The sequence below is a fragment of the Lutjanus erythropterus genome, chromosome 8 (genome assembly GCF_056507025.1).
Source record: "Lutjanus erythropterus isolate fLutEry1 chromosome 8, fLutEry1.hap2, whole genome shotgun sequence".
In the NCBI taxonomy this organism is placed as follows: Eukaryota; Metazoa; Chordata; class Actinopteri; order Lutjaniformes; family Lutjanidae; genus Lutjanus; species Lutjanus erythropterus.
The window spans coordinates 7,284,877-7,312,840 of NC_139324.1; the positions used below are offsets into that span (position 1 = coordinate 7,284,877).

General features: G+C 38.1%; 1 protein-coding gene across 5 annotated transcripts in view; it reads left to right on the forward strand.

The window, feature by feature from the left end:
• Nucleotides 1-1,166: 1,166 nt before the first annotated feature.
• The window catches only part of dgkh (diacylglycerol kinase, eta), a 103,173-nt gene continuing 76,375 nt past the window's right edge, over nucleotides 1,167-27,964 (forward strand). For 4 of the 5 annotated variants that reach the window (XM_084724363.1, XM_084724366.1, XM_084724362.1 and 1 more), the window contains exons 1-2: nucleotides 4,235-4,765; nucleotides 22,807-22,917. In XM_084724363.1, coding sequence (XP_084580489.1) covers nucleotides 4,484-4,765; nucleotides 22,807-22,917 — 393 coding nt within the window. In that variant the 5' untranslated portion in view covers nucleotides 4,235-4,483. Of the gene's footprint in view, nucleotides 1,406-4,234; nucleotides 4,766-22,806; nucleotides 22,918-27,964 lie in introns of those variants that run through there. The other variant, XM_084724364.1, reaches the window with a different exon arrangement.

Below are 27,964 nucleotides of genomic sequence, written 5' to 3' on the forward strand. Positions count from 1 at the left end.
TCAAAATACTTTTGAAAAATATAAAACCAGTGTCTCTTTCCATCAGTCATAATCCGGTTACTCAAGACTCAAGATAATCTATGGACCTTCATGTAGGAACTACTTTCTCTCTGCAGAAAAATCTAATACTTTAGATAGAAAGGTTTTGAGTCGTTCAGTTGTTAATTTTAAATTTTTATTTTTTTTTAATCTTTTTTTATTTATTTTTGTTTGTTTGTTTGTTTGGTGCTTTGAGCACCACAAGCTGAGTACTATTTAGTCCTGTTATATTGGAGAGAAAGCCTATATCTCTAGGCAAAATCTCCAAAACTCTGCAACTCACACCAAAACAACCTACAGGCCAGAGGATTGACTTTACAGGTGAATTGTCCCTTTAATGTTGTAGTATCTTTCAAATGTCATCAAAGCATTTACAACTGAAATATGGTTGTATTTACTAAATGCAGTAATACAAGTGATTTATCTGTCAATCTTGCACCAAGTTAATTAAATAAATTAATTAGTTTTTTTTTTTTAATTTTTTTTTGGAGTACATTATTATCATTTTGCAAAAGTAACCCCTGATCTATGTCATCAAATAACAGCAACAGCAACACTGTTAAAACCAAATGCTCAAAATCAGTATTTGTAGCAGTATACACTTAAATTTGTTTAGAGGTTCTTTTTTTATGTTTAATAAAGTCCCTAAAACACAAATATTTTAAGAAAAATAAACTATTTCATCTATTATTATACTGAGTTTATTGAATGTGAATGTGAAATAATTGCTTTTTATACTTGAGACTTATTCATATCCTTTACTTTAATGCAATAAGAGCGCTGAATGAAAATTGAGTTGCATTTACTGAAAATATTTGAGTTGGCTTTACTTTGCCTGTAATCAAAGAGTGAATATATGCTAAATATGAGTATTGCTGACTTATTTGATTTACAGTGAAAGACTACATTAAAATACAAATGTTGATTACACTCACACAGGAAACCTATTCACGTGCACGCAAGCTCATATAGCCTACACTCACATACTCGAGCTGTGCGCGTGCGATAACCCTCGGCCTGTGCTCGCGCGCCTGTGAGCGGGTTTGACATTTATCACGTGGAGCTGACAGGATCGGCCCTCGAGAAGAGGAGCTCCACGGAGGGAGCGCAGAGCAGGCGGGAGGAGAGCGGCGGAGGGTGAGGAGGAGGAGGAGGTGCTGTGGCAGTGTGGAGGGAGCGAGACGAGGAGAAATAAACCCCGTCTATTCAGCGCGCATATGAGCGGTGTGAGGGCGGCGAGGCAGGCTGTGAACCCCTCCACCTTCCCCTCACTCGGTTCTGTTTTTCCTTCCCGGAGCGGACGCAGAGGTCTGGGACTATGGAGGATGTGTACCATTACACCCGCAGCCCTGCCTGGGAGGAACTGGTCAGTACTATTCAACACTGGAGACTTCTTTTTTTCTATCACAGGTCTGCGCAGTTTCCTTAGAGGAAAGCAAACACGTACTTTAACGCGCTCATAGTCGTAGTTGTGGTCTAATGTCGAGTCTCACTGACATTTCTTACACTTTGGACGTGTTTCATCCTCGTCATCAGCTCGTGTTCGTACAGCGACTTTTCTGTCTGTTGCCGTGATTTGTAGACTGGAGTTCCGTTTTTTAAACCGTTTGAATTGTCTCAATTTCTTTGTAAGTGTTGGTTATGGTAAATTACTATAAATTAATATTTCTATTCCCTGGATTTCAGGGATAATACTTCGTGGTTGCTTTTATACTCTTGTCTAAATCGAAAGGAGATTTTTTTTTTTTTTTCCATTTTTTCAGATGATTGTAGCCATGTACCCATTTCGTTATGGAATCCATTGTGTTGCATGGAAAATTAATTTTAACTCTGTCATGTCAAATGAACTTAGTCACTCGTTACATCCAGACCAGGAAGACTGGGATAAGATCTTGTGGAAATTGTACTTTTTATATTTTTGGTAACGCAAATCCAACTTGACAGTAGTTTCCTGCATGCACACATCTCTTATTAACATAACAGATGGATAATAATGTGACAGGCAGATTGCAGTGTGAGTAATATAATGTGGTTTTTGTTCAGTAGGGGAGAGAGGGGCATCTTGTAACACGTTTTGCTTTCACTTCAATTTCTCGGTCTCAGTGCCAGAGCTGTTTACTGGCAAGAAAGTGGTGATACAATACATGTCACAATAAAGAGGTATATGATTCAATATATTGCGATACTGTAAGCAAGGTGATATATTGCAATTTTTTAGGAAACCTTTCTTAGTATTAAGAACACACCATGATGCATAAAATGTGAGTTTAAAAAAGTTGAATTTTTTTGCAATCAGATCAGTGAAGATAACAACACTGGTATCCAGTGGTCGGGGGTTTAAACATAACACAAAATGAACCACTGTCATTAATCTTTGCATGTATCACAATATCATGATACAGTTTAAAAAAAAATAAAATAAACACATGGCAGTACTCTGTGGATCGATATTTTCTTAAACCCCTACTCAGAACATCACAGTCGCTAATTTTGCAAATAAAATAATACATTTTCGTGCACAAATATAGGCTATAATCTTTAGGTTTTTATTTGTCACTTTAATGTGGAGTTATAAATGGTGAAGTGCAGATAATTTGTGACAAGTTGCTGGGTAGGCTGCAAACTATGTCACATTATATGTGGAGTGACATGTGTGCTATTGCTAATGGAGCCAGACCGATCTACCTATCGACCGATATTATTAGCCTGATATTGCATAACACAGCTATGTCACTCTATATTGCCCTGTCATTTTGGAATTTACATACAGTATATAAATAGAGTATCGGCTGATATCGGTAACTGCATCAGCCCTGAATAATTGCTAGCTATGCTACAAGCTAGCTTTAGTACATTTTCTCTCCTCTATTCTGTGCAAAAATAACTATTCAAATACTGACCAATCCAAGTTTTATCACATAAATGGAACAGTTTCATGTTTTTTTAAATTACGTTTATGGTTGAAAAACATGAAATTTGTTCTCAGCTCAGATTGTAGTGAGATATACTGTTTGTCAATAGCAAAATGTCCTCAGAACAATAAGTTACACATGCAGCTGTTATTAATAGCACCTCCTAGTGATGAAGATATAACCAGTCAATCAATCAATATGCAGCCATCACGTGTACTACACTATAATGGTTCCATATATTCACAGCGGTATTTTTCTGTAGGATAATAAGCATCAGTGATCTGTTTAAAATTTTAGATTCATCTAGAATTACTCAGAGTGAGGAGCAGTTAAATGTATTTTATAAGATTATAAATGTGTTATTTTAACATTAATAATGAAAAAAATTCCACCCAGAAACATCACAAAAATTAATCACAGCCTATGGGAAAAGGCTGGAAAATGAGTACAAAAATAAAACCAACAAATTTGGAAACATTGTTATTTGTAATAAGTAAGGGTACTTTGTTTCAAAATTTGACAGCTTTAACACAAATAAATAGTGAGTTATAGGTGCTGAGACAAAAAGTGTTACAACCGTCCCTGGTCTCCCCTACTTAAATGTTAATTGAGTCTAATTAATTAATTATTTCATTTTAAGGTTGGAAAATTGATAATCGAGACAATGAAAGTGCTAAGCAACTGAGATACATCTCCAACTGTGCAAAATGTAAAAGTATAAGAGTAAAAAAACCTTATAAATATATAAAAACATATTTTAAAAAAACATTTTAAATGAAAATACAGGCACTTTTAGGAAGTCAGGCACCAGCAGCTTTGTATTTTTTAATTCAACAAAGTTATAGCACATATAAAATGACCACCTTGGCTTTTCTAGTGTTGAAAAAAGTAATTTATTATTTAATTAAGGTCTTTTTTTCAAATTGTCATTTTTCTTTGTTTTTTTTTCTTTGAAATGTCACAATAGATATCATATTGTGGACTTTTTATTGTGTTATTATACAGTTGTTTTATTATTATTACATCCCTAATAACCAGTGTGATAACTTACCCGTGTGAAAAGATGCCCTGCTCTCCCCTATCACCGTGTGTGATATTTGATTATTGGGATGATCACGATCACTCTCTCACTGATTGATAGTGATATTTATTTGTAGTGGTTATCGCCTACTTTGAGTACAGTAGTTGATTTGAGAGGAGAGGTTTTTGATAGTGGAGCGGTGTGAGCACAGTGTGTTTGTGGCTCAGCTCAGATGCAGTGTTTGTGTGTGAAACAGCCGCTAGGGTCTGCCCTGCCACGGACATGATGTCCGCCGGTTAACGGAGTGGATGAGGCGGTCTCTAGCCTCGGTGTGGACTGGCCGCACTGGCTGGAGCCGTAATATCCAGCAGCCGAGCAGGGACTGGGGGCTGTTTACACGCCGCGGAGCCCATCCCCACTGTGTGCCGCGACATGCTACATCCCCTATGCGTTTCCCTGCCCACACACACTCCAGAAAACACAGGCGTCTTTATCATAGAGGCAGTGAGAGATGACAGCGCGGAGAGACGCTTCCCAGCCGCTCAACAGCTCTCGCCTCCATGAGAGGAAGGGAGCGGCGGACCGGCCGAAGGCTAACCCCGATTGGTTTTCTCCCTCCCCTCGACAGGAGCCGGAGAAAGGGCCAGCGTCCGCGGCGGGGATCCATGCCCATGTGGTGGGGGCCGTGGCCGGCTCCGGGGCTGCGGACGAGTCCTCTGACAGCGAAGCAGAGCAGGAAGGCCCGCAGAAACTGATCCGGAAAGTGTCCACCTCAGGACAGATCAGGAGCAAGGTAAGACACCGGCCTCTCTCTCACGTACTGTATATGGATGTTTGAATTTGGTGCGCCGTGTTTATCTGACTTGCAGTCTGACCTACCTGCTGCTGCAGGTCCAGTCAGGAGGTGAGCGTGTTGTGGTGGTCAGACCAAAGCAGCCAAGTCTTTACTGCTTTGCCATGTAGGCTAATGCAGGACAAAACTGCTTGCAGACTGATAAATAGCCCACCACTAGGGCTGCAATTAACCATTATTTATTTTCCAGATTAATCAATTAATTGTTTGGTCCATAAAATGTCAGAAAATAGCACAAAAAAATGTCCATCTCAGTTTTTTCAAGTCCAGTGAGAATAAATAAATATTCCAAAGATATTCAGTTCAATATGATATAAAAAGCAGCAGGAAAGCAGGAAATCCCCATATGTGAGAGTATAAAAATATAATTTTCTGCCATTTTTGCTAGAAAAATTACTATTTGATTATCCAAATAATTGGCAAATATTTTTCTGTCAACTTACTAATCAATTAGTGCAGTGTTTCCCAAACTTTTTTTCACAGGGACCCTATTTTTATATATAGCAGACCATCATGACCCAGTTCACATTAGGCCCTATCAATTAAGCTTGGCAAGAGTTAGGCTAATTTTTGCATAAACAAACATTCCTGACCATTTTTACTGCCATTTTTTTGTAACTGAAAACATACGCATGTTAAATAGTTAATGTGTGAAAAATAAATTTAGTCAGAGTTAATAGACAGTGTCATTGTTTTTATTTCCTGTCTTTGGCAAAACAATATAGGATGTTTCAGCCTACTTCATAAATGAGACAAAGTAAGCACATTTAGGAAGAATTAAAACAATATGCACATTTTAAATCTCAAATTTGCAGAATTTCTTCCATAGTCTTTTATTTATATGATAACCCAAATAAAATCTCCAGTGACTCACCTGTGGGTCTTTGGTAATGACTGGATTAGTTGACTCATCTCTGCACCTCTAAAAGCGAGAGAAAAAGTAGATTTTACAAAAACCTGCTAAAACCTGTTGCGCTTTGATCTTAGCAAGTTTGTAGGAAGTAGTCAAACATCAGCAAAGGTACGACTCGTTTGATTTATTTTATTTTTTCAGTGTGAATCTACTAAAAACAGATGTGTTAAACAGATTTTTGTGCCTGTTTTTTATGTAACAGTGTATTGCTGTCAAGCCTGAAAAAGAAACATATCAGTATCATGAAAAATATAATGTTATAACAAGATGTTATTCACATTATTGCAACATACAAATTGTCACATTGTAATAAGAAACTTTTCTAATTATAACAATATACTAATTATCTTGTTATAACATGAAAATTGTCATGCCATAACATGATAACATATTGTTATTACATGAGATTATAAAGATATAAGCTTCATGTAAGAATAGAAGTTATGATGTCATTGTGAAATGTTAAACATTATAACAAGATAAATAATGTTTTTGTTTTTATGTCATAATGACATGAAAAAATATCTTATTATGATGTGAAAAACAAACTTTCTTACCCTAAATATATTCATCTTAAATAATAAATATTGTTTCATAAACAAAACGATGTCCTGTGTTGGTTGTGCAGGAGTAAGAGGATGCTGTGCTAATTCTTACCTCTGACACCTAAGCTGTCTTGGCCCACTTATCATTTACACTGTAAATGAGCGCCGTCCTCCCACACCAATGGATCCACTTAATTATTGACTGCTTTACGCCACCTGCATTATTCAGCATGGGGGTATATTTAGAGACTTGGGCCACAGGAATGTCTGGTCATACCTTTCTTATGCTAATTCCCCCACCAGTGATTGTAGTGCTACCTAGAGGATCTGTTGCACAGCTGCAACTGCAACATAAATCAGTCACTCACTTTACATCTATTAATGGTTTTGTCTGCAATTTCTAAAAAAGAAAGAATGACACCTGTTTATCAGAAGTTACTAAAAACTTTTAACTGATTATTGTTTGACCAATAGAGCTGCAACTATCAGTTATTTTCATTATCAGTTAACCTGCTGATCAATTTATTGATTCACTGATTTGTTGTTTGGACCATAAAATGTCAGAAAATGGTAAAAATGTTCATCACTGTTTGCCAGAGCTCATGATGACGTCCTCAAATGTCTTATTTTATCCATAAACCAAAGATATCAGTTTACTGTCATATATGGAGGACAAAAGACACCAGAAAATATTCACATTTGAGAAGAAGTTTTTCTTAAAAAATGAAATCGATTAATCACTTATCAAAATAACTGGCAATTAATTTAATAGTTTACAACTAATCTATCAATCAACTAATCTGACCAATGTAAAAAAAGAAACAAAGGTATTCAGTTTAGTGAGGTGCAACAGAAAAGCAAGCAAATCCTTACTAGAGCTGATCAATTAATAGATTATTAATCAATTATTAAATTAATTGGCAGCTATTTTGATAATCAATTAATTGCTTTGAATAGCTTTTAAGAAAAAAATAGTCTGAATTCTCTGATTCCAGCTTCTTAAATGTGAATATTTTTTTTGTTTCTTAACTCTTTAATGACAGTTAACTGAATATCTTGTGTTGGATTGTGGGACAAACAACACATGTGAGGACGTCACCTGAGGCTTTGAGAAAAATGGATTGTCATTTTCCACCATTTTCTCATTTTATAGACCAAACAACTATTAATCAGTTAATTGCAGCCCTAATCCCCACATTTCAGAAGCTAAAATCATCAAATGTTTGATAGTTAATAAATAATTAATAATGGATTGTCAAAACTGTGGCAGATTTAACTCCTGACAGTTTCCATATTATTATGCTGTACTTGATGGGTGATTTATAATCCAGTATAAGTGTAAACACAGATTCAGCTGATGGCTGTCCCGCATCAGCTGATGTTTATTGACTGTTTATTGTAAGTTGATTTTTCCATGCACACAGTGATTCTTTAATCACCTGTCGCTACTGAAGTTACAGCGGGAGTTTTAAAAGCGGATGCAAGTCAAGCTGACATGAGTCATGATTTGCACTCTGACTGCAGTAATATACTGAAGGGATGCTAATTATATTGACTGGCAGAGAGCCCAGATACACCTAATCTGTTCTGCCAAACTTTACACAGCAGGCTACATGTCACACTAGAATTAGTCCATGCTGCTATCACAATGGTATAAAGCACTTCTACTGTAATTGTATCAGTGTGTTTAGCATGTTGACATTGTCCTATCAAAGGTCTCAGAGTTGTTGTCGTGTGGGTCAGTGGGTTTTTTTCTGTGAGTGTGTGTGTGTATGCTGAGAGTTACTAATGGATCATGCAGGCACTGACTCACTGAGTGTTGTTCCACTGGGTTGTTTGCTCAGCTCTGGACTGTATATGCGTGTGTGTGTGTGTGTGTGTGTGTGTGTGTGTGTGTGTGTGTGTGTATGTGTGTGCGCACATGCATGTGTATGCTTGCCCATCACATTGTCTATGTCCATCCCTCTCGGTCCACTATCTCTCTGGGTCTTTGGTTGCCACCGACAACCACATCTTTCGTCCCTCATTGGCCGACTCCATGGCAATGCTGTCTGTAAAATAGCTGGTTTGGTTGAAGGGGCACATATGCAGTACTGTGTTCTCTGACATGTCCCCTCTGTGTTCTGATTAGTTTCAATTTTGGAAAAATGTCAGTAATTTTTTTTGCAATAATGTCGAACTTAAAATATCATTTAGCACTGCTTGGCAGCGTTATAAAGCCCCTTTTCATTGAAGAAATGCATAAAAACTTCCAGCAGGGGCTGTTTGTTTACTTGTAAACTCCTCTATAGAGGATTGTAGTGAAATATGATAGAAAGAGGCATGATATTTTATGATTATCATGATGATTGACCTATGTTTTGTAAAATTCTTGAATTATCTTTTTTTTTACAAAAGAAAAAGATTTTGATACTTGATCATTTGTTAACACGGGTATTGATTTCTGAAAGTGTAAAGTGTATTACCTACAGTAGATGGTGGTTGATACGCCACCACCTTGGAGAAGCAGGAAGGAATTCCAGCACGTACTACTGTGGACAGAGTAAGCAGTAAAACATATTTTAGCCATTAAAAAAAAGCCAGTCTAAAAAAGTCTATCAGTTTAAGTGTAGACTATATTTAGAATAGTTCACAGCTCTATCTTGCCATCAGACAGCCTTTTCCGATGGGAAACCACTGCTATATAAGCTGCTATATCATTGTCTCAAAAACCACCAGACACCTTTTACAAAAACAATAATTTAACCTCACAGAACACAGAGTTGCTGGTGTAACGCTGCCTCGATCTGTTAGGTAGTTTGTGTCATTATGTGACTTTGGTGCTTTAAAAAGGTGAGTCTGGATTCACCAAAGTCACACAGTAATAAAACAAACTGATTAAGGCAGCGGTAGTTCAGCAGCTCCCATATTCTGTGAGGTAAAATTGCTGATCTTGCCAGTAGAGTCTGGTTGAGCAAGAAAGAGTGATATTTGGCTCATAAAACGAGGGAAAGGTCTGTCAGACAACAAAGTAAAGCAGTGAAAATATTCTTAATATAGTGCGCATTTAAACTGATGTCAATTATTTCGAAAGAGCCTTATTTAAGAGGCTATAATATATTTTGCTGTGGACCCTTTTCATGGCTTTACTCCTCTCTGCTCCTCCTGGTACTCCATACCACCTCACTTCAAATAATCCAATCTATTCCTTTAACTCCTTACAGAAGTGAACTGTAACTCTGATACTGTTTGTTGTCTCCATCTTTCTCTGTAGCTGAAATCATTATGGCCATTTGTAGTTAACTTTTCACTTTATCTACTTGATGTCAAGTGTTGTTGATATCCACTTATAAACTCATCATAGTAAATCAAGATATTGGCAGCTGTGAATAGTTGTTGTTGTTGTTGTTGACGCTTGGCTGAAGCAGAGATGAAATATTGGGTATCATTTATCACTGCCTGATGTTGTGAGATCTCTCTTGTCAGACAGAGAGAAATGGAATTTGACCGCACAAAGAGGGAATCTGATACTCTATGATATGGGCATCAAACACTGTCATTTAGCTTCCTGTCTAATGTAGTGAATGCAGCAACCTGTAGATTATTGTTGCAAATGCATTTCAGCCATTAAACTAATCAATTACAATGAACATCAGACTACATATTGCTCAAATATGTGAGGTTGAATCACATCCTTTTCATAGCATTTTCTCTGCTGTCATCTCCACTCTCAGCCCCCTCTCTGTCTTTTTAGGGTGTGTTGTTGCAGCTGAAGAGAGCTTATAAACTTGTGACTAATACTGTAGCCGTGTGATTGAAAGCAGAGCTGATGGTATGCTGGAGCCTGCCGCCGCCGCTGCTGTACGGGGGACTGGGAAAGCTCCTCAAGCCTGACATGGAATAATCCAGCTGAGATAGATGCTGAGTTAAATGGGGCTGGGGGGGTGGTGGCATTGTAGAGAATATTTTTCTTTGGTCCACGTTGTCCATGTATTGGAAGAGGTGACAGTCTTCACAGGAAGCAAGGCTGACTTTTTGGATGAATGTTCTTGGGATCAGGTCTGGATTGAGTCGACTGGTGGATATTAGGGCTGCAGCTAACGATGATTTTAATCTGTTGATTATTTGCATATTAATTGATCAGTGGTTTGGACTATAAAATGACAGAAAATGGTGAAAAATGCAGATCACTGGTTTCCAAGGCCCAGGTTGATGCCCTCAAATGTCATGCTGAAATCAGAGAATTTGGACATTTTTATGAAAAAATGTCTCCAAACGATTAAACGATTATCAAAATAGCTGGCGATTATTTAATAATTGATTAATATTTGATTAATCGATTAATTGTTGCAGCTCTAGTGGACATTTGTCAGGAAGTTTTTTGAGATGTACTTCCTATTGAGAAGATGATACACGCCTGGAGTCCTTCTGGATAGTCCGACTTCTCCCGCAGTCCAGAGACATGCAGGTCTTAATTGGCAGCTCCAAATTGCCTGTAGGTGTGAATGTGAGCGTGTCCGTCTGTCCACAAGTGGACAGCTCTGAGTAGTTTACACCTGGCATTACAATGCGTTTCCACGTGCATCTCAAGTGACCACTTGTGATCAGATCTCACTTCCTGGCTTTATATGCAAATAAACATGTTTGGCCGTTTTTGTTTTTGTTTTTTAGTTCAGTGCCACAGTACTTGGAGGAAAATTTTGTTTCTCACGATCCTCTTTTCTTCGTCTTATGAGAAATAAATGAGATTCTTATTTTGAGGCTATTGACGTCTCATCTGTTTCTCCTAAACCCCCCGCTTAGGAGGAAAAGGAACAAAACAAAGGCAAACCAGGAGCTCTTTTGTGGAGCTCATAGGTGTCTCAGAGGTTTCTCCTTGATGACTGTATGGAGCAACAAGACTTTAATTTGACCACTGAGACAAATTTAAGATCTCATTTAAGACAACCAGGTTTCTCATGGTTATCTCAAGAGCTGAATATTTAAGACAAATTTCAGTGCAATGAGACAAAAAAGATCATTACAAGATCTTCACCTGAGCTCAAATTAGTCTCAGGCTGAGATGAGACAAAGGCTTTTTCTCAGGAGCTGAAGATGAGAAAATGGTCATATATAAGTCTCATATTAAATTGAGCTCATTTATATCTAGGAGGCTCAGGCTAGACAAAGATAAGATTTAATTTTGAACTTTCCTTTCCTGTGGGTAAATCCTCTATCAGCCTACATGAGTTGCATGTTTTACCTGCGCTGTCAGCAGCCCTGCAGGAGAGACGCTTCATGGTGCGCTGAGATTTCATGAGCTATGAGCAGTGCTGAGCGTCTCTCCAGTCTACCCTTCACAGGAACACAATGTTTTTTTAAGGAAAGAAACAACTTAATTTATTGCATTCAATGACGAATTTACAAGAATGTCCTGTGCTGTTTCACTTCCACGCTCTATATGCAAATAAACACAATGGAAAAACTGTTGTTGCTTTTAACCATGGTCCAACAGTAGTATCCACGCTGTGACAAACGGACACAATGGTGTCGGACACAATAACGTCTAAAACTTTGCCAAATTTACAAGAAGGCCAAAATAATTTAGAATGTGCCATGAACAGCATTTCACAAAGTTTTTAAAGTTCCACTCCACTCAACAACACTCAAAATTGTGATTTTTAAAGGGAGTCTGGGGATATTGTTGTTACGTGTGTGTTCAAACATCTGCTTCTTATCCTGGCAGGCAGGAGAGCTCAAACACGTAATTTGCATGATAGTGAACCAAATAATGTAGGCTACTTACAGGACGTCAGCTAAGTAGCCCGGGACACACTGAGCACACGCTGCTGAAAGAATGTGGTCACATGCAGCCCAGACCACCTATGAATGTGGACCGAGCAATTAGATTTGAAAGTGTCTTGGGTGCATTCATAGTCATATTTAGAGCTGTCCACTTGTGATCAGATCATCCAGGTCACATGTTGATACCAGGTGTAAACAGCCTCCATGTATCAGCCCCTCTGGTTGCCTCTGACCATTCCGTCCATTTCATTTTCCTTTCAGGAGATTAGATTATTGAATTTATCTAATTAGAAATTAGATCAGGGAATCACTGCCTCTGACTATGTTGTAATGTCTTTGTCAGTCGATCTGTATCGCACTGACACATGCAGAAATAGTAACTGTACATAACTATGTGTCATAATCCAGTGTTCCATGCAAGTGCTGCACGCAAGCAACATGTAGTTGAGTCCTTTTCTGTCCAAAGCTGAGGTAATTGAGGTAATTGTGTGTAAATTGCTGGCCTCAACAACATCACGGTCCTGTATCCACTTGACACATGTTTAACTACCCATGTAGTCCAGTTTCACAAAGGAGATCACAGACAGGGGAATTACCCCTTCCCAACCACTGGATTGTAATTTTCCCATCACCATGGTGAAATTTTAGCATGTGGTGGGAGTTGGAGGAGGAAGGGTACAGAGTTACAATTACACCCAACAGAGAGGACAATATGCTAAGACAGCTAGGAGAGTGGTGGAGGTAGAAATGGAGAGGGAATTTGGGAGAATCAGCACCAGTCTCTAAAAGACATGATTGTTCCAGCTCCACAGGCACTCCAGTCTTACTCAGGAATGACAAATGAGTCGGTAAAGGAGGTATATGAGCCTAACTGTGTGGAATGGTTCCTGAGACAGTGGGCTCCTCTCAGCAGCCAGTCAGCATCCACCAAAACTAAGGACACATAAGTAAGCAGTCCTCTTTATGGCCTGTCCAATTACAGTCGCAGCAGTTTTGTCTTATCAGTCATGAGTTGAAATTGCCAGACAGAGATAGGTTTTCTTCTGGCAAGCTGAGATAGCTTTTTTTGTACTGTGTGTGGGTGTGCAAATGTGTGTATGTGCACACTAGGTGGAAGAGCACAGGGTCCTGCAAGTAGAACTACAATTAATCTATTATTAATCATTTTTAAATTAATCGCCTACTATTTTGTTAATGGGTTAATCGGTTTGAGTATTTTTTTAAGATAAAAAGTCAAAATTCTCTGATCTGAGCTTCTTAAATGTGAATGTTTTTGGTTTCTTTAGTCTTCTCTGACAGTAAACTGAATATTTTTGGGTGGTGAGAAACTAAAGACATTTGAGGACGTCATCTTGGGTAATACTAATCAACACTTTTCACCATTTTCTGATAATTTAGAGACCAAACAACTACTAATCAATTAACTGAGAGAATAATCAACGAATTAATCGACTGAAAATAATTACAGCCCTACCTGCAAGACCCTGGTTCTGTATTAAGATGAAGTTGCAATATTGATTATTTCTCTGAAGTCTAACAGGGAGGAGACACTGACATCAGCCTTTTAATTAAGATACAGAGCTCTTCAAGAAATAGACATTTTCTGTCTACCAAACCTACCTTAGTAAATACATTTATCCTTCCTCTTCATTCAATATAAGACTACAGTCTGCAGCAAGCTAGCTTAGCATAAAGACTGGTAGCAATGGGCTAACATCAACCACTAACATCAATTTGTCCTTAATCCATAAATATCCATAAACAGAGAACAGATTTTAAACCTAGCAGGGATTTTATAGACAGTGCCATACAGAAGATGAACAAGTGCTCATCAATCATTCAGAGGGATTGTTAAAGGGACAGTACAAACTAAAATCAAAAAGATATATTTTTCCTCTTACCTGTAGTGTTATTTATCAATCTAGATTTTGTGTGAGTTGCAGAGCTTTTGCGCTATTGTCCATATCTTTTTGTCTTTTTCCAGAAATCATCACCCGGTTAGTTACGATAACAGACCTTGTTGTGAGTAGTTTCATGCATTCGTAGCAAGGGTTGTCATAGACAACATTTTTGAAAATGTTTCGCGTCTACAGCAACCCTTGCTACAAATACCATGACCTGGATGACTGAGACTCTTCACAGACATGTAGTTTCATGCAGGAACAACTTTCTGTCTACCAAACCTACCTTAACATAAGTAATGTTTACATCCCACACTGTCTTGAGCATGAACTTCTCATCCATGAGTAGATGCACACTTCCTTCTGTGCAGTAAGACAGCTGGTGGGGTGGTGATTGGTAGAAAGAAAATTCCTTCATGAAATTGCTTTTAAACTGAACTTTTTTAAATCATTGAATACCACCTAGTTCCACTATATTGGAGAGAAGGCAGTTATTAGTATGGCCCATATTTCTAAATGTCTGGAACTCACACCAAAACTATCTAGATGGATAAACAGCACTATAGATAAAAGGTAAAACTATGTAGTTTTGATTTTGTGGTGAACTCTGTGAAAGCGTTGGGACTGATTAAGGTTTCCTACAGAGGCTGGAAATCCTTGAAAACACTTGAATTTAATGTAGTGTTTTCAAGGTTGAATTCTGGATAAAGTGCATGAAACTGCTTAAAACTGTAATTGCATTACTTTCATAGACGCTTATATGAGAGATTTTGGACTTTTTCTTTTCTTAAAGAATGACTCAAAATAATTAATCCAGTCACAATCTTGTCACTTGAAAAATAAGTCCAAACATGTGGAGCACATGGACACTCCACAAGATTGGACCTATTTCCAGTCTTTCCTATAATGATTATTTTATTATCGATTAACCTGTTAATCATTTTCTCAATTAATCAATTAGTTATTTCAAAAAAAAGGTGAAACATTTCCATCAGTGTTTCCCAAAGTCCAAGATGACGTCCTCAAATGTCTTGTTTTTTCCACAACTCAAAAATATTCAGTTTACTGTCAGAGAAGAGTAAAGAAACCACACATTTAAGAAGCTGAAATCATAGAATTTTGACATTTTTTCTTTAAAAAAAAAATGCAGATTAATTTAATTATCAATTAATGACTGATTAATTGATTAAATGTTGCAGCTCCAATAGGATGCAAAGATACTTAGAGACAGGTGTCACATTTGGAAACATGAAACTTTGTTTTCCTTTAATTTGTCTTCCTTCTGTAGAATACTGTCATGAAACATATTTTTGATTGTTTATGGCACAATAACATCTGATTGAAACATTCTGAGCAGGTTTATGTATTGAATATGTCATTTATCACAGCTGTAAGGTGCTGGAAAACCTTGAAAATGCACCTTCAGAATGCTTGAGAAGTGATAGAATTTGACTTAAGAAAAAGTGTAGGAACCCTGGGTAATATTCACACATAGTACTTCAACAAATGGTTGATTAATCAGTTCTATCAATAGAAAATTGATCTGCATCATTTTGATAACTGATTGATCATTTTGACTTGGCAAATATTTGAAGATGGCACCCTTGACTCCAGGATGTTGCAACTGACAGTTTTCACTATTTTCTGATGTATTGGACTAAATCTGTGGTTTTTTGTGGCAGGCTTCTTCAGAAGCTGAAAACATTAACGCTCCTGCACCCCACATTTTTCAATCATTTGTTAATTCAATAATTGGGAAAGCAATTGATAAAAAATAATTAAAATTGATTTTGTAGTGAAATAAATGAATGCGATTTAGCAAACTAAATCACATTCATTTAATTTTGTTTCTGCTCCCCAGTTTGGGAGCCACCGGACCAAATGATTAATTGAGATGATAATCATCGGTAATGAAAATAATCGTTAGTTGCAGTCCTCCTCTTATCCCATTTCACAAAGTTTTCATTTGATCCTCAGAACAGGAAAATATGAAGTGAATCTCAACTCGCAATATTTAGTTCAAAATTAGCAGCCCTGTACCTCTTTAACCTTTGTAATGAACGCATTAAAAGACTTATAAAACAATTACACTAACCAGAAAAGCAGGTCGAAAGTCAAGCATTTTAATCAGATTAATTAGATAGAAACCTAAGTGGGGACCAGAAGGGATTGGTAATTGGTTTAGGGCACGGTGTTCTGGAGCTTTAAGGTAATAGAGAGATACAGCCTATACCATTAGCATAAAGGAGTCTGTTTTTGACTCTAGCTTAAGTTCATAGATGGTCAGGTCCTTCATGAACTAGCTACTGTATGTGAGTAAGCTATTTGACTATTTGTCTGTGTATCGTCAAAGGCAGGACGTAGTTCTGCTCTGCTCTTATCCACCAACCACAGCTGTTGGACTCATTTGAACTGCCTGTGCCTTTGTCCATTGTATGAGCATGTGTGTGTGCGTGTGTGTGTGTGTGTGTGTGTGTCACCCTGTCAGTAGCCAGGCAGAGTGTGGGTGTAAGGTACACGGTGCTCAGGTTACTCACTTCGCTCTGGCACAGGACTCGCTCTGTGTCTCACAGTTTAGCAGAAGAGAGGAGCAGAGCACAGAGGCAAGCACAGGGACTATTTATAGATCACTTCTGGCCTACTTGGCAACAGGAAGGAGATGAAGACAAGGAAAGGAACTATGGAGGCCAAGGAGGGACAAAATAGAAAATTGAACATCCAACTAGAGCAAAGTCACTCCTGCTGCCCTGGCTGCAGGAGGGAATCTAAGTTCTACTTTTTGACCTCTGTGATTTAGAGTCTGAAAGTTTCTCTTCAGACACAAAGACAAAACCTCTGACCTCCAGTCAAAACAAACTGTGTGGTTAGTGATAAATGTGTGTTTTCCTGAAGATAAAATACATATTGAGTCTACGTGGTGGTGTCAGTACTGGTGCAGCTCATACTCTGCTGTGTAATGACTCCCCAGCTCAGAGTAAGCAGCACATCCACCCACTCTGTGTTTGTCTCAGTCAGTCATGAGGTGCTCATTAAGCTTCTCAGTCATCACTGTGCTCCCTCTCCTCTCCTCTTCCGCTCGGATTTGCTGTCCAAGCAGCTGATTGTACAGCCCACAATATGTGTATGTGAGTGTGTTTGTTTATGTTTATGTGTGTATGTGTATATTCGCTTCAGTGTGCATGTGTCTGCATGTCAAGAGTGGTACTGCAGGGAAGAACAGTTATTTTACATGACACCCGTGTCTATAATGCATTCTAAACTTTATAATGCATTTTAATCTGCTTATAGCAATGCATAGTTATAATGAAAACCTGTGTGTGTTCATAATGCTCTATAACAATAATCATAACACATTATAACTCATTTATAACGACCTATAAGGTCAAGTATCATACTTTGTAATTTCTGGTCATTCACTGACATTGTCTTGCAAGGATTGCAGTAGAGCTGCAATGATTAATTGATTATTAAGCTGTTATTAAATAAACCGCTAACTCCTTTAATAATCAGTTAATTGGTTTGAGTCATTTTTAAGGAAACAATGTCAAAACCTTCTTTTACCTTCTAAAAGATGAATATTTCCTGGTTTCTTTACTCCACTCTGACAGTAAACTGCGTATTTTTGAGTTGTGGACAAAACAAGACATTGCAGGATGTCATTTTGGACTTTGGGAAAGACTGATTAACATTTTCTGATATTTTAACGGACCAAACAACTAACTGATTAGTGGAGCAAATAATCAACGGATTGATTGATAATGAAAATAACCATAACAGGAAAGATTTGAAAAGGTCCAAACATGTGGACAGACCACACACAGACCTATTCTTCAACTAACAAGATTGTGACAGGATTTAATTAATCGATTAATTGAGAAAATAATCAATAAAGACAATAATCGTTAGTTGAGAGTTGATACATCCTCGACTCCTGCAGTAAAAAGTGCAGCTCATTTTAATAAACTTTTCTGCCTTGTGTTTCTTAAAGAGCAGTGCTGTCCTGAGAACAGTTTAGGAGATCCCTGGATGCACTTCTTAACCTCCAGTATTCTCCGGTAGCCCAACACATCTAAATGAGGAGATGACTTCATCTGCCATGCCGCTGTATTTCAGTCCCGTTTTGATTGTAGTCCGAGGAAAGCAGCTAAGTCCTTATAGGGTAGTCAGCGTTGAGGTACTTCACCTTAATCCACCACAGGAATGTGGTCTTCAGGCCGTACCTACGGAAAGGGAAGCAGAGAATTAACGGAGGTAGACAGCTGTATCAGAGAATCTGCAGCGTGTCCTCTTCCTGTTGTGTTTTTGTCCCCTCAGTCATCATTTACTGGAAGGTTTTTGTTGATACAAACCTAATTTTGAATTTGAATTAATTCATTGTCGTGAGCTTTGAGTGCTTTTTTTAGATGGACCCCCTAGAATTGTATGTATGATGCCTTTTTAAGGGGCACTCTACTTTATTTAGTCTCTGAGAGTACTGCTCACGCTAAGTAGCATCGCTTAAAGGGGAATGTAGGTTTTTCTCAGTTATTTCTCTTTGTTTAAATGTCTCGGTGACTAACTGGAACATCCATTTTTGAAACTGGTCCAGTATTGAGCAGGACTGATGCAGCCAGCACTTGCAAAACAGGCTGTAGTGTAAATCCTTCTGTACAACTGCAAACCATTACAGTATATCCTGGAAAAGAGCTTGGTCTTTTCACTGACATGCTCAGATTGTTATTCTTATTGTCTGATAACATTATGGAAAGGATACCTGCAGAGACAGACCTTTTTGTTAAGAGTCAACATCCTTTTTGTTGAAGCAGAATCAGCCATTATATTACTCTCCTAAAAGTCACAAGACTCCATTGACAAATGCAGTGATTTTACCTTGCAGATCATCAGAAAACACACTCCATTCAAACTCTGATGTTGACCAACTATTTACCTGGCAGGGTAATCTAGAGCTGCAACATCTTACCTTACATTACCTTTCCTTACACTCCATACCTTGCGAGACAGTTGGATTCACAAGATCACATGAGAATCCATCCTGCCAAGTTTCAAGTTATCAGTTTCTGTCTGCATCAAAAGTGGTGCAGCCAATCAACGTCCTGGGAGGGACTACTGGCAGCTGTGGGCGTGGTTTTAGGTGTAGCAACAGCAAGAAGTGTCCATGGAAATTTAGCCTGTGTTAGACATGCTAGACAGATGGTTCATCCATCACCTGCAAAGTGTTTTTTTAAGTGCCTGCCCTTTTCCAAACAGTTTCTAAAGAGGACACCTCAGATGGTGCTGTCTGGCATGTCCCAGTTTCTCAGAACTCAAGATAATATCTTTAAATGCATTGTTTGCCAGTCCTACACCTAAAGATATTCAGTTTAATGTGTTAATAAATGGAGAAAAGTAGGAAATCTCCATATTTGAGAGGCTAAAACAGCATTTTTGCATTAAAAAATAGATTTACATGCCTGACATGGCATATTACTTGCCCTAAGCAAGTGGGAAAGCCTCATTGTTGAGCCCTGCTATGGACTAAAAGTCAGAATATCTAAAACTCTGCTGCTTTGATTTTGACTAATTCTTTTAAATCTCTTCCTCACAAGTTCATACAGCATTACTGGGATGTTCAGGATCACTTCACCTCAACACATTTTCTCTCTTACCTCTAGCGGTATATTTAGCCATACAGCTTTAAGATGTTTGCATCTGAGATTTCTGCACTTGACCCAATACAATTGAGCTTGATAGTTTTTTTTTTAATACAGTTTAGTTTTGTATTTCTTTTTGCTCACTCACTTTGCTCACTCCCTGTGAACAGTTTTCATTGGAACCACTTTCAACTACTTTCATAGTCCCTGGGCTTTAACTTAATATTTGATAATAGATGAATTTGTCAACTATTGTCACTGTCTGGTGTGATGGATTCCAACTGCCTCACAAAGTAACAAAGTCACAAAATAACGCCCACAAACCAACCAATCGAGGCAGCGGTGCACCGGTAGCTCTCATGTTCTTCCTGGTAATATTACTGATTTCGCCAAAGGAGACTGGTTGCTTTGGAAAGAGCGATATTTGCCTTATATAACAATGATTTCCCATCAAAAACGGCTGTCCGATGACAAGGTAAAGTGGTGAAAATATTCCAAATATAGCGCACACTTAAACTGACATTGATTTCTTAGTTGTCTAAAATCTGTTTTGCTACTGACCCTGTCCACAGCAGTGCATTGCTTAGCTTCCTATGCTGGTAGTCCTATAGGTTTTCTAAACTGGAGGTGAGTTGACCACCATCTACTGTAATAAACAAACTACCAAAAAGTACCTCATCCAACACTCTGCCTTTAAGAACTACTTCTTTAGTGAAGCAGTAAAAGTAATGCATCTATCCCAACAACTTAATCTCTTTTCATCATTTGTAATCATCTGTGTGGTCTGTCATTATGGCTTTGTATATGCTTTCTTCATCTACTGTGACATGTGTGTGTGTGTGTGTGTGTGTATGGTGTGTATCCATAGTGAGCCTGTATTCTGCAGCAGTGTTTTCTGTGTTTAAGTTGACACAGCTGGTGGGCAGGATGTCAGCTTCAGGCCTCTGTCTCTGTTTGTAATTCTCCCCTTAGAGAGCAGCCTTCCTTTGCTATAAATAGCCTCTGCATGTTTGTGTGTGTGTGTGTGCGTGTGTGCGTGCCCCACCTCTGTGTGCCCAGAGAGAATGATGTTCTTCCACACATTTCCATGTGTGTGTGTGTTTGTGTGTGTTTTATCTTCTCTATGTCCACTGTTCCATGTCTCACTGTATTTGTTCTGTATGCAGTTTGTGGTTGTGTGTGTTAAAGTGTGTGTGCACGATGATGGTGGTCATAATGATGATGAGTGTGTGTACTATGTCTCACATGGAGAGATGGTTTGATTTGATGTGACACATTCACACACATAGTGGCTCTATAGGAGGCAGGGAGACCTTATTTCTTTCTGTCTTTGTCTTCCCTTTGATTTCAAAAAATCTAAAACACTCATTTATGACGCCCATGTATGTAATGCACTGTAAACAGAGCTACAATGATTAATCAATTAATCAATCATGAATCGATTATTAAATTAAACATTAACTATTTTGATAATCAGTTAATCAGTTTCTGTAATTTAGGAAACAAATGTCCAAATTTCTCTGATTTCAGCTTCTTAAATGTGAATATTTTCTGGTTTCTTAACTCCTCTCCTCTGAATACTTTTGGGTTGTGGATAAAACAAGACATTTGAGGACGTCATCATGAGCTTTCATCAACATTTTTCACCATTTTCTAACATTTTATAGACCAAACAAATTATTGATTAATGGAAAAACTGACAGATTAAGGGTTATACAGCACTATAGCAGATAATAACGCATTATAAGTTTGTTTATAATGCATTATAGACATGGGTATCATATAAAGTGTTACAAAAAATCCAGTCCATTTTCACTTTCCCACCTGTGGTCCCAGTGGTCGACTTGCTTTTCAAATCACCATGCAGTGTTGCTGGTGTGTGGAACATGAACAGCGTGAGCCTCTTTTTAGACAGTGGAAGACATATTTGTGTTTAGCTGAGTTCCTCTGAGTTCAACAGATGGCCAAGACTGCAGAATCAGTCAATGGGATCCTGTCCTTGCCCCCCTCTTACTCTTTTCTTTCTTTCTCTCCTTCTATGTCTGCCGTTCTTTTTTTCTCTGGCCCAGGGGAAAGGGTTGAGTGAGAGTGATGTCTGTTTATAACTCTTAAGAGAAATGATGGGTGTTGTGTGTGTGTGTGTGTGTGTGTGTGTGTGTGTGTGTGTAATGGGTTTCCTTTCTTCCCCACTTTTAGACCTATTCCTTTTCTCCCATGCATAAAATTGCTGCTCAGATTCACACATACACACACATAAACAGTGCACACTTTTTATCTCGACCGTTTCCTGGAGATAAATACAGGAGGGTGTTCTGTGTCTCAGAGCGACATGCAGAGTGTGTAAGAGAGACTGAAGTAGAGCTGCAACTAACCATTATTTTCATCATTGATTAATCTGATCACTCAATTATTCTATCCTGTCACAATCTTGTCAGATGAAAAATAGATCCAAACGTCTGTATGCTCCATGTTTTATTTTTAAAGTCTTTCCTGGAACGATTATTTTCATGATTGAATAATCTGTTAATCATTTCCTTGATTAAACAGTTAGTTGTGATGTGGATTAATAATGGTTAATAACTGTAAGTAACTAACTTTTTATAACTAATACCTATCAAGGATCATTAATTACTGTAAATGACGGTTAATAACTGTCAGAGATGTTATTAATAGCTCTTAATAAGTGGTCATGACTGTCAAATGACTGGAAGTGATGGGTTATGACTGTCAATGACTGTTAATGCCTGCTTATAATGATAATGGAGGTTAATGACTGTCAATGATGTTTGTAACTGTTAATAACTATTAATGATTGTCAATGACTGTCAGTAATTTCAGTTATGTTAATAATGTTAAATGACTGTCAATGACTATCAAGGATGTTAATAACTGTTAGTAGCTGTCATTGACTGTCATGACCACCAATGACTGTCAACGACTGTCAGTGATGTTAATAACTGTAAATAACTGTTAATAAGTGCCAAAGACTGTCAAAGGCTGTCAGTGACATTAATAACTGTTAATGAATCAGAAAAAAAAATATTAAAAATGACTCAAAGCAATGAATCATTTATCAAAATAGTTAGTTAATTTAGTAATTGATTAATAATCAATTAATCATTGCAGTTCTAGACTTAAGCTTTGTGTTATTTTCTGATGGAACCTTTTACTGATACGAGGCCCTTGTAAAACAGTCTTTTTATGCTTTTTGTGTCTTTTGTCCCTCCAGACGAGTATAAAGGAGGGATTGTTGCTCAAACAGACCAGCTCATTCCAGAGGTGGAAAAAGCGCTACTTCAAACTGAGAGGCCGAACTCTCTACTACGCCAAAGATGCCAAGGTAAGCTCACCTACTGTATCCCTGTTCAACATGCATGCACAGGTAGACAAGTGAGCAGGATCAGTGCTCTCAAGCCTTCTGTCTATTGACTCTTAGCGTAAATGGAAAAGCTCTAGTTGCTGAAGTCTTACTGCTGATGTTCACTGTCTGTCTTCTAACCCACTCACCACTGTGCTCTGACCGCCTGGTACTTTATCCTAGATGGGTATATCTGTATAAAGAAGAGACAGTCACACTCAGGAATATGATCATTTAATGAAGTTTTAGTCAGCCATCCAGACTTCTTGTTCTTCAAAGTGTACAATCGCAGGTATACAGGTGATTGCAATTGTCAGTCACTATTACTTCACATGGAATAGATTCATGCTGAGTTGACAAGTGGAATGAAATCTTTCAAGTTTCACCTGAAATCAGTCAAACTTAACAACAAATAAACAACAACAAAATAAATTACAAATCACAAAACCACTATGTTTCCAGCCAGTAGTTGTGCAGGGACCATTATAACTTCTAAGGAATATACCATATGTAATTCAAACCACTTGTAATAACCAACACAATAAAAAAAAGGTTTAATAATTTTCATAATTCCTTACAGATGGATTATTATAATGGCTTAAAGGGTTAATAATGAAAAACTGTCATTTTTAACATCATACATCAACAGCAAAAAAATAAAACTCACCAAAAAAAAAATATCTTGGCTCGTCTTTTCACTGTTCTGACAATCACAACTAATAATTGAACACGTTAGACGTGAAAATATCAGGGAGGAGCAAGAGGGAGATCACATCAGAGACGCAGCGGGGAGAAACAAAGGGTCCACCCGAAACATTTTCACATCTGTCTCCATGAATTATATCAGGGATGTTCCTGACAACAGATTCATCTGTCCATTAAACACAATTTTGATTTTAGTCTAGTCGACTAGTTTAACAGTTAAGACAGAAGACAGGTAAAATTGTGCACAATTTATTAATTTACAAAGTTAAACCTGGTCTTACATAATATTGTATGTATTAAGAGTCTGTTGAAGTTGTTAACCACATTCTTCAGTGTCCAAATATATCCTATATTTCTCTTCCTTAGTCATATAAATTATTTTATCAGATTTTTTCCCTTTCAATAATACCTAAGCATTTTATTCAACTGTGTTTTGTTTTAAGTATATTTTTCTTTTGAACTTTTTACTGTTGTTGACATGTCTTTGTTTCTAATCTAACCTTCCTGGTCTGGACCATGTGTTTGTGTGTGTGCCCGTGTGTACGCGTCTTCACGCGCACTAGTCTGGCAGTGCCCTGGCACGCTGGCAGGAGCGGGCGCTGCGCAGAGTGTCCAGGAGCCGTGTGTGCTGGCGAGTTCTGTCCGTGTGCTGGACGGGCGCGCGGCGTTCCCCCCCACCTCTCGGTGCCAGCGGATCTGAGGAAGGCCTAGTGAGAATTCGGGTCAGCACAGCACAGCCAGGGGCCAGCAGGGGCCAGACCGCCGCAACAGCTTAACCATTCCCTACTTACCCACTCACCTAGACATGATAGTGCTGCATTCATGTCATATGGCTTCACTGGGTCAAGACGACTGGGCGCCCCGAGGCCAAATGCTCTGTCTGTCGCATTGTTTTTTTTTTTAAACAATATTTTTATTAATTTTTCACTTTTACAAGTAAAGAATGGATACATAATATGGTCCACAGAAACAAAAACAAATCAAGCAGACAAACAGACAAAACAAAACAAAAAACAAAACACCAGCTCAGATCCATTAAATAATACCCAGGGTTACAGTAAAAATGTGCGATATGAGCAATCAAGAAAATCCCTGCAACATGATATTAGAGACCCCAGGCTCTACGTATTTCAAATAGGGTTCCCAAACTTTATAAAATTGATCTGTTTTTAAATGTAATATACATGTAAGGTACTCTAATGGCACTAGATCAAACACCACTTTTTGCCAGCCTTTAACAGTTGGTACTTTTTCATTGATCCATTGCAATAAAATATTCTTCCTCGCTGCATAAGTAAGAATACAATATAGCCTCTTATTATGTTTTGATATTAAACGTCGGCTTGGGAGGCCCAATATGAGAAACACAGGGTCCATCTCCAGTTTTAAACCCAATATCTTTTCTATTTCAGATAGCACATTAGACCAATACATTTGCAGTTTCCAACATGACCAAAAACAATGAGTTAGGGTACCAATTTCTATCTTGCATTTAAGGCACGTGGGTGAGAGAGTAGGATTGAAGTGATGCCTGCGGTTGGGGGATATGTGCATTCTGTGTATGATTTTTAACTGCATTGCTTGGGCACGATTGCAGACTGAAATTGATTTAGCATGTCTCCAGACATCCTTCCACTCTTCATCATCCATTGTGATGTTTAGCTCCTTCTCCCACGTGCCTTTAAGCCTCTGCAACCTTACTGGGGGTGCAAAATACATAGCTTTATAAAATAAACTTACAGATATCTCTCTATCTGTTAAAAATAATAATTTCTCAACAGGAGAGCTTTCATGGTTCTCAGCTAACGTAGTACTGTGCAAAATATAATGCCTTATCTGCAGATAACGAAAGAAGTCATGTCTGGGGATAGAATATTTCTCTATCATTTGTTCAAATGTCATGACCACATTATCAGAGAGTAAGTCCCTCAGTCTATGAATACCATTATCCCCCCACCGCTTAAAACCTATATCAAACATCCCAGGCTGGAAATCAGGATTATTCACAATAGGGGTGAAAACAGATGTGAACTTTGACCTTCCCTCAAGTCGACATACCAATCGCCAGGCCTTAAGTGTATTAAGCGTGACAGGGTTATTACAACTCAGTCTGATATCTTTAAATTTCTTAAAAAACAGTAAGTCCCTTAGTGGATACTTTGAAAGGGAAGCTTCAACTCCCAACCAAATAGAGTTTGAGGTGTTTACAACCCAATCATAAATATACCTCATATGAGTACACAGCTGATACGTTCTGAAATTTGGCAAGTCTAAGCCCCCTACAGGACCTGGCAACTGCAATGTAGCCATCTTAAGTTTTGGTCTGCGCTTGCTCCATATGAAAGAACTTAGCCAGCCATTCAAGTCTTTTATCACCCTATTCGAGAATATGACCGGAATCATTTGGACAGGATACAACAATCGAGGTAATATATTCATTTTAATCAAGGATATACGTCCTAGCCAGGAGACAGGCAAAGAATTCCATCGCTCCAAATCCTGCTTCACTTTCTCGAACAGGGGAACAAAGTTTGCTTTATACATTTGCTTAAATTTAGGGGTTATGAATATACCTAAATATACAAAACCTGCAGGAGACCACTTAAAGGGAAAAGAAGGTAAGGCAGCTGGTAACGAATTAAGGCTCCCAAGTGGCATGGCTTCAGATTTGGTCAAATTAATTTTATACCCAGAAAATTTGCTGAATAGATCAATAATGTTAAGTAGAGCTGGTATTGACGTCTCCGGGTTGGAAATAAATATCAAAACATCATCTGCATACAGACTTATCTTGTGCTCATAATCAACTAGCAGACCCCGTATAGCAGGTGCCATCCTTATGGCCTCCGCCAACGGTTCAATGGCAACGGCAAACAAGAGGGGCGACAGCGGGCAGCCTTGCCTCGTTCCTCTATACAATGGAAAACTGTCCGACTTAAGCCCATTAGTCAAAAGAGCCGCCTGAGGATTATCATACAGAATTTTGACCCACCTAATGAAACTATCACCGAGACCGAATTTGTTTAAAGTATAAAACAAATAGTCCCATTCTATCCGGTCAAAGGCTTTCTCAGCATCAAGAGAAAGCACTAGACCATCAATATCTCTTTGCTGGAAAGCCTGAATTACATTGAGAAGGCGTCTGACATTGTTACGGGAGTTACGACCTTTTATAAAGCCTGTTTGATCTTCTTTTATAATTTTAGGCAGGAGGTCTTCAAGTCGAGTAGCTAGAATTTTAGAAAGTATCTTCCGGTCCACATTAAGAAGAGCTATCGGCCTATATGAGGAGCAAGACTCTGCGCATTTTCCCTTTTTCAGTATGAGAGAAATATTTGCTTCTCTCAGAGTCTGAGGTAATCTATTATGCAAAAAAGAATAGTTAAACATATCAAGTAATGGGTCTGCTAATAAGTCACAAAATTCTTTATAAAATTCACTACTAAACCCATCAGGTCCAGGGGCTTTTCCATTCTATAAGGTTTTTATAGCATTCAATACCTCCTCTCTGGAAATGGGAGCATTAAGATTGGTTTGCTGCTCTGTTGATATAGTAGGCAAACTAAGCTGAGAAAAGAAATTTTCCATTAAATCAAGTGCATCACATGGTTGTTCAGATGCATACAATCTACAATAAAATTCTTTGAAGGTGTCATTTATAAACTTATTGTCATATATACGATTATTCTGAGCATCACAAATGACTGCAATGGATTGTGATTCTGATCTTTTTTTGGTAAGGTATGCTAAATATTTTCCGGGTTTATTCCCATGTTCATAAAATCTCTGTCTAGTAAATTTAAGTTTGGTCTCCTCATCTTGCGTAAGGAGGTTATCTAAGGTTGATCTGACTGCAGATATTTCTCGCAGTAAAGCAGGAGTTGGAGAATCAACATAGGTTCTTTCTTTTGTTTTAAGTTCAGTCATTAACAAATTTCGCTTCCTCAATTTCTGCTGCCGCTTACTGGCTGAAAATGAGATAATAACCCCTCTAGTATACGCCTTAATAGTTTCCCATAGGAGAGCAGAGTTATCTGTTGACTGCGAATTAATAGAGAGGAAATATTTAAGCTCAGTATTAAAATAGGATATAAAGGTATGGTCCTTTAAGATAGTTGTATTCAGTCTCCAGTATTTTACTCTGTTTCCTACACCTTTAAGAGAGAGATCCAGCACCACATTGGCATGATCTGAAATGACAATACTGCCTATTAAACAAGATGAAACTAAATGCAAGGAGAGTCCAGGTAAAAAAAAATAATCAATTCTAGTATGACACCTATGGGGTGCAGAAAAAAAAGTGTACTCTTTGTCCAAAGGATGA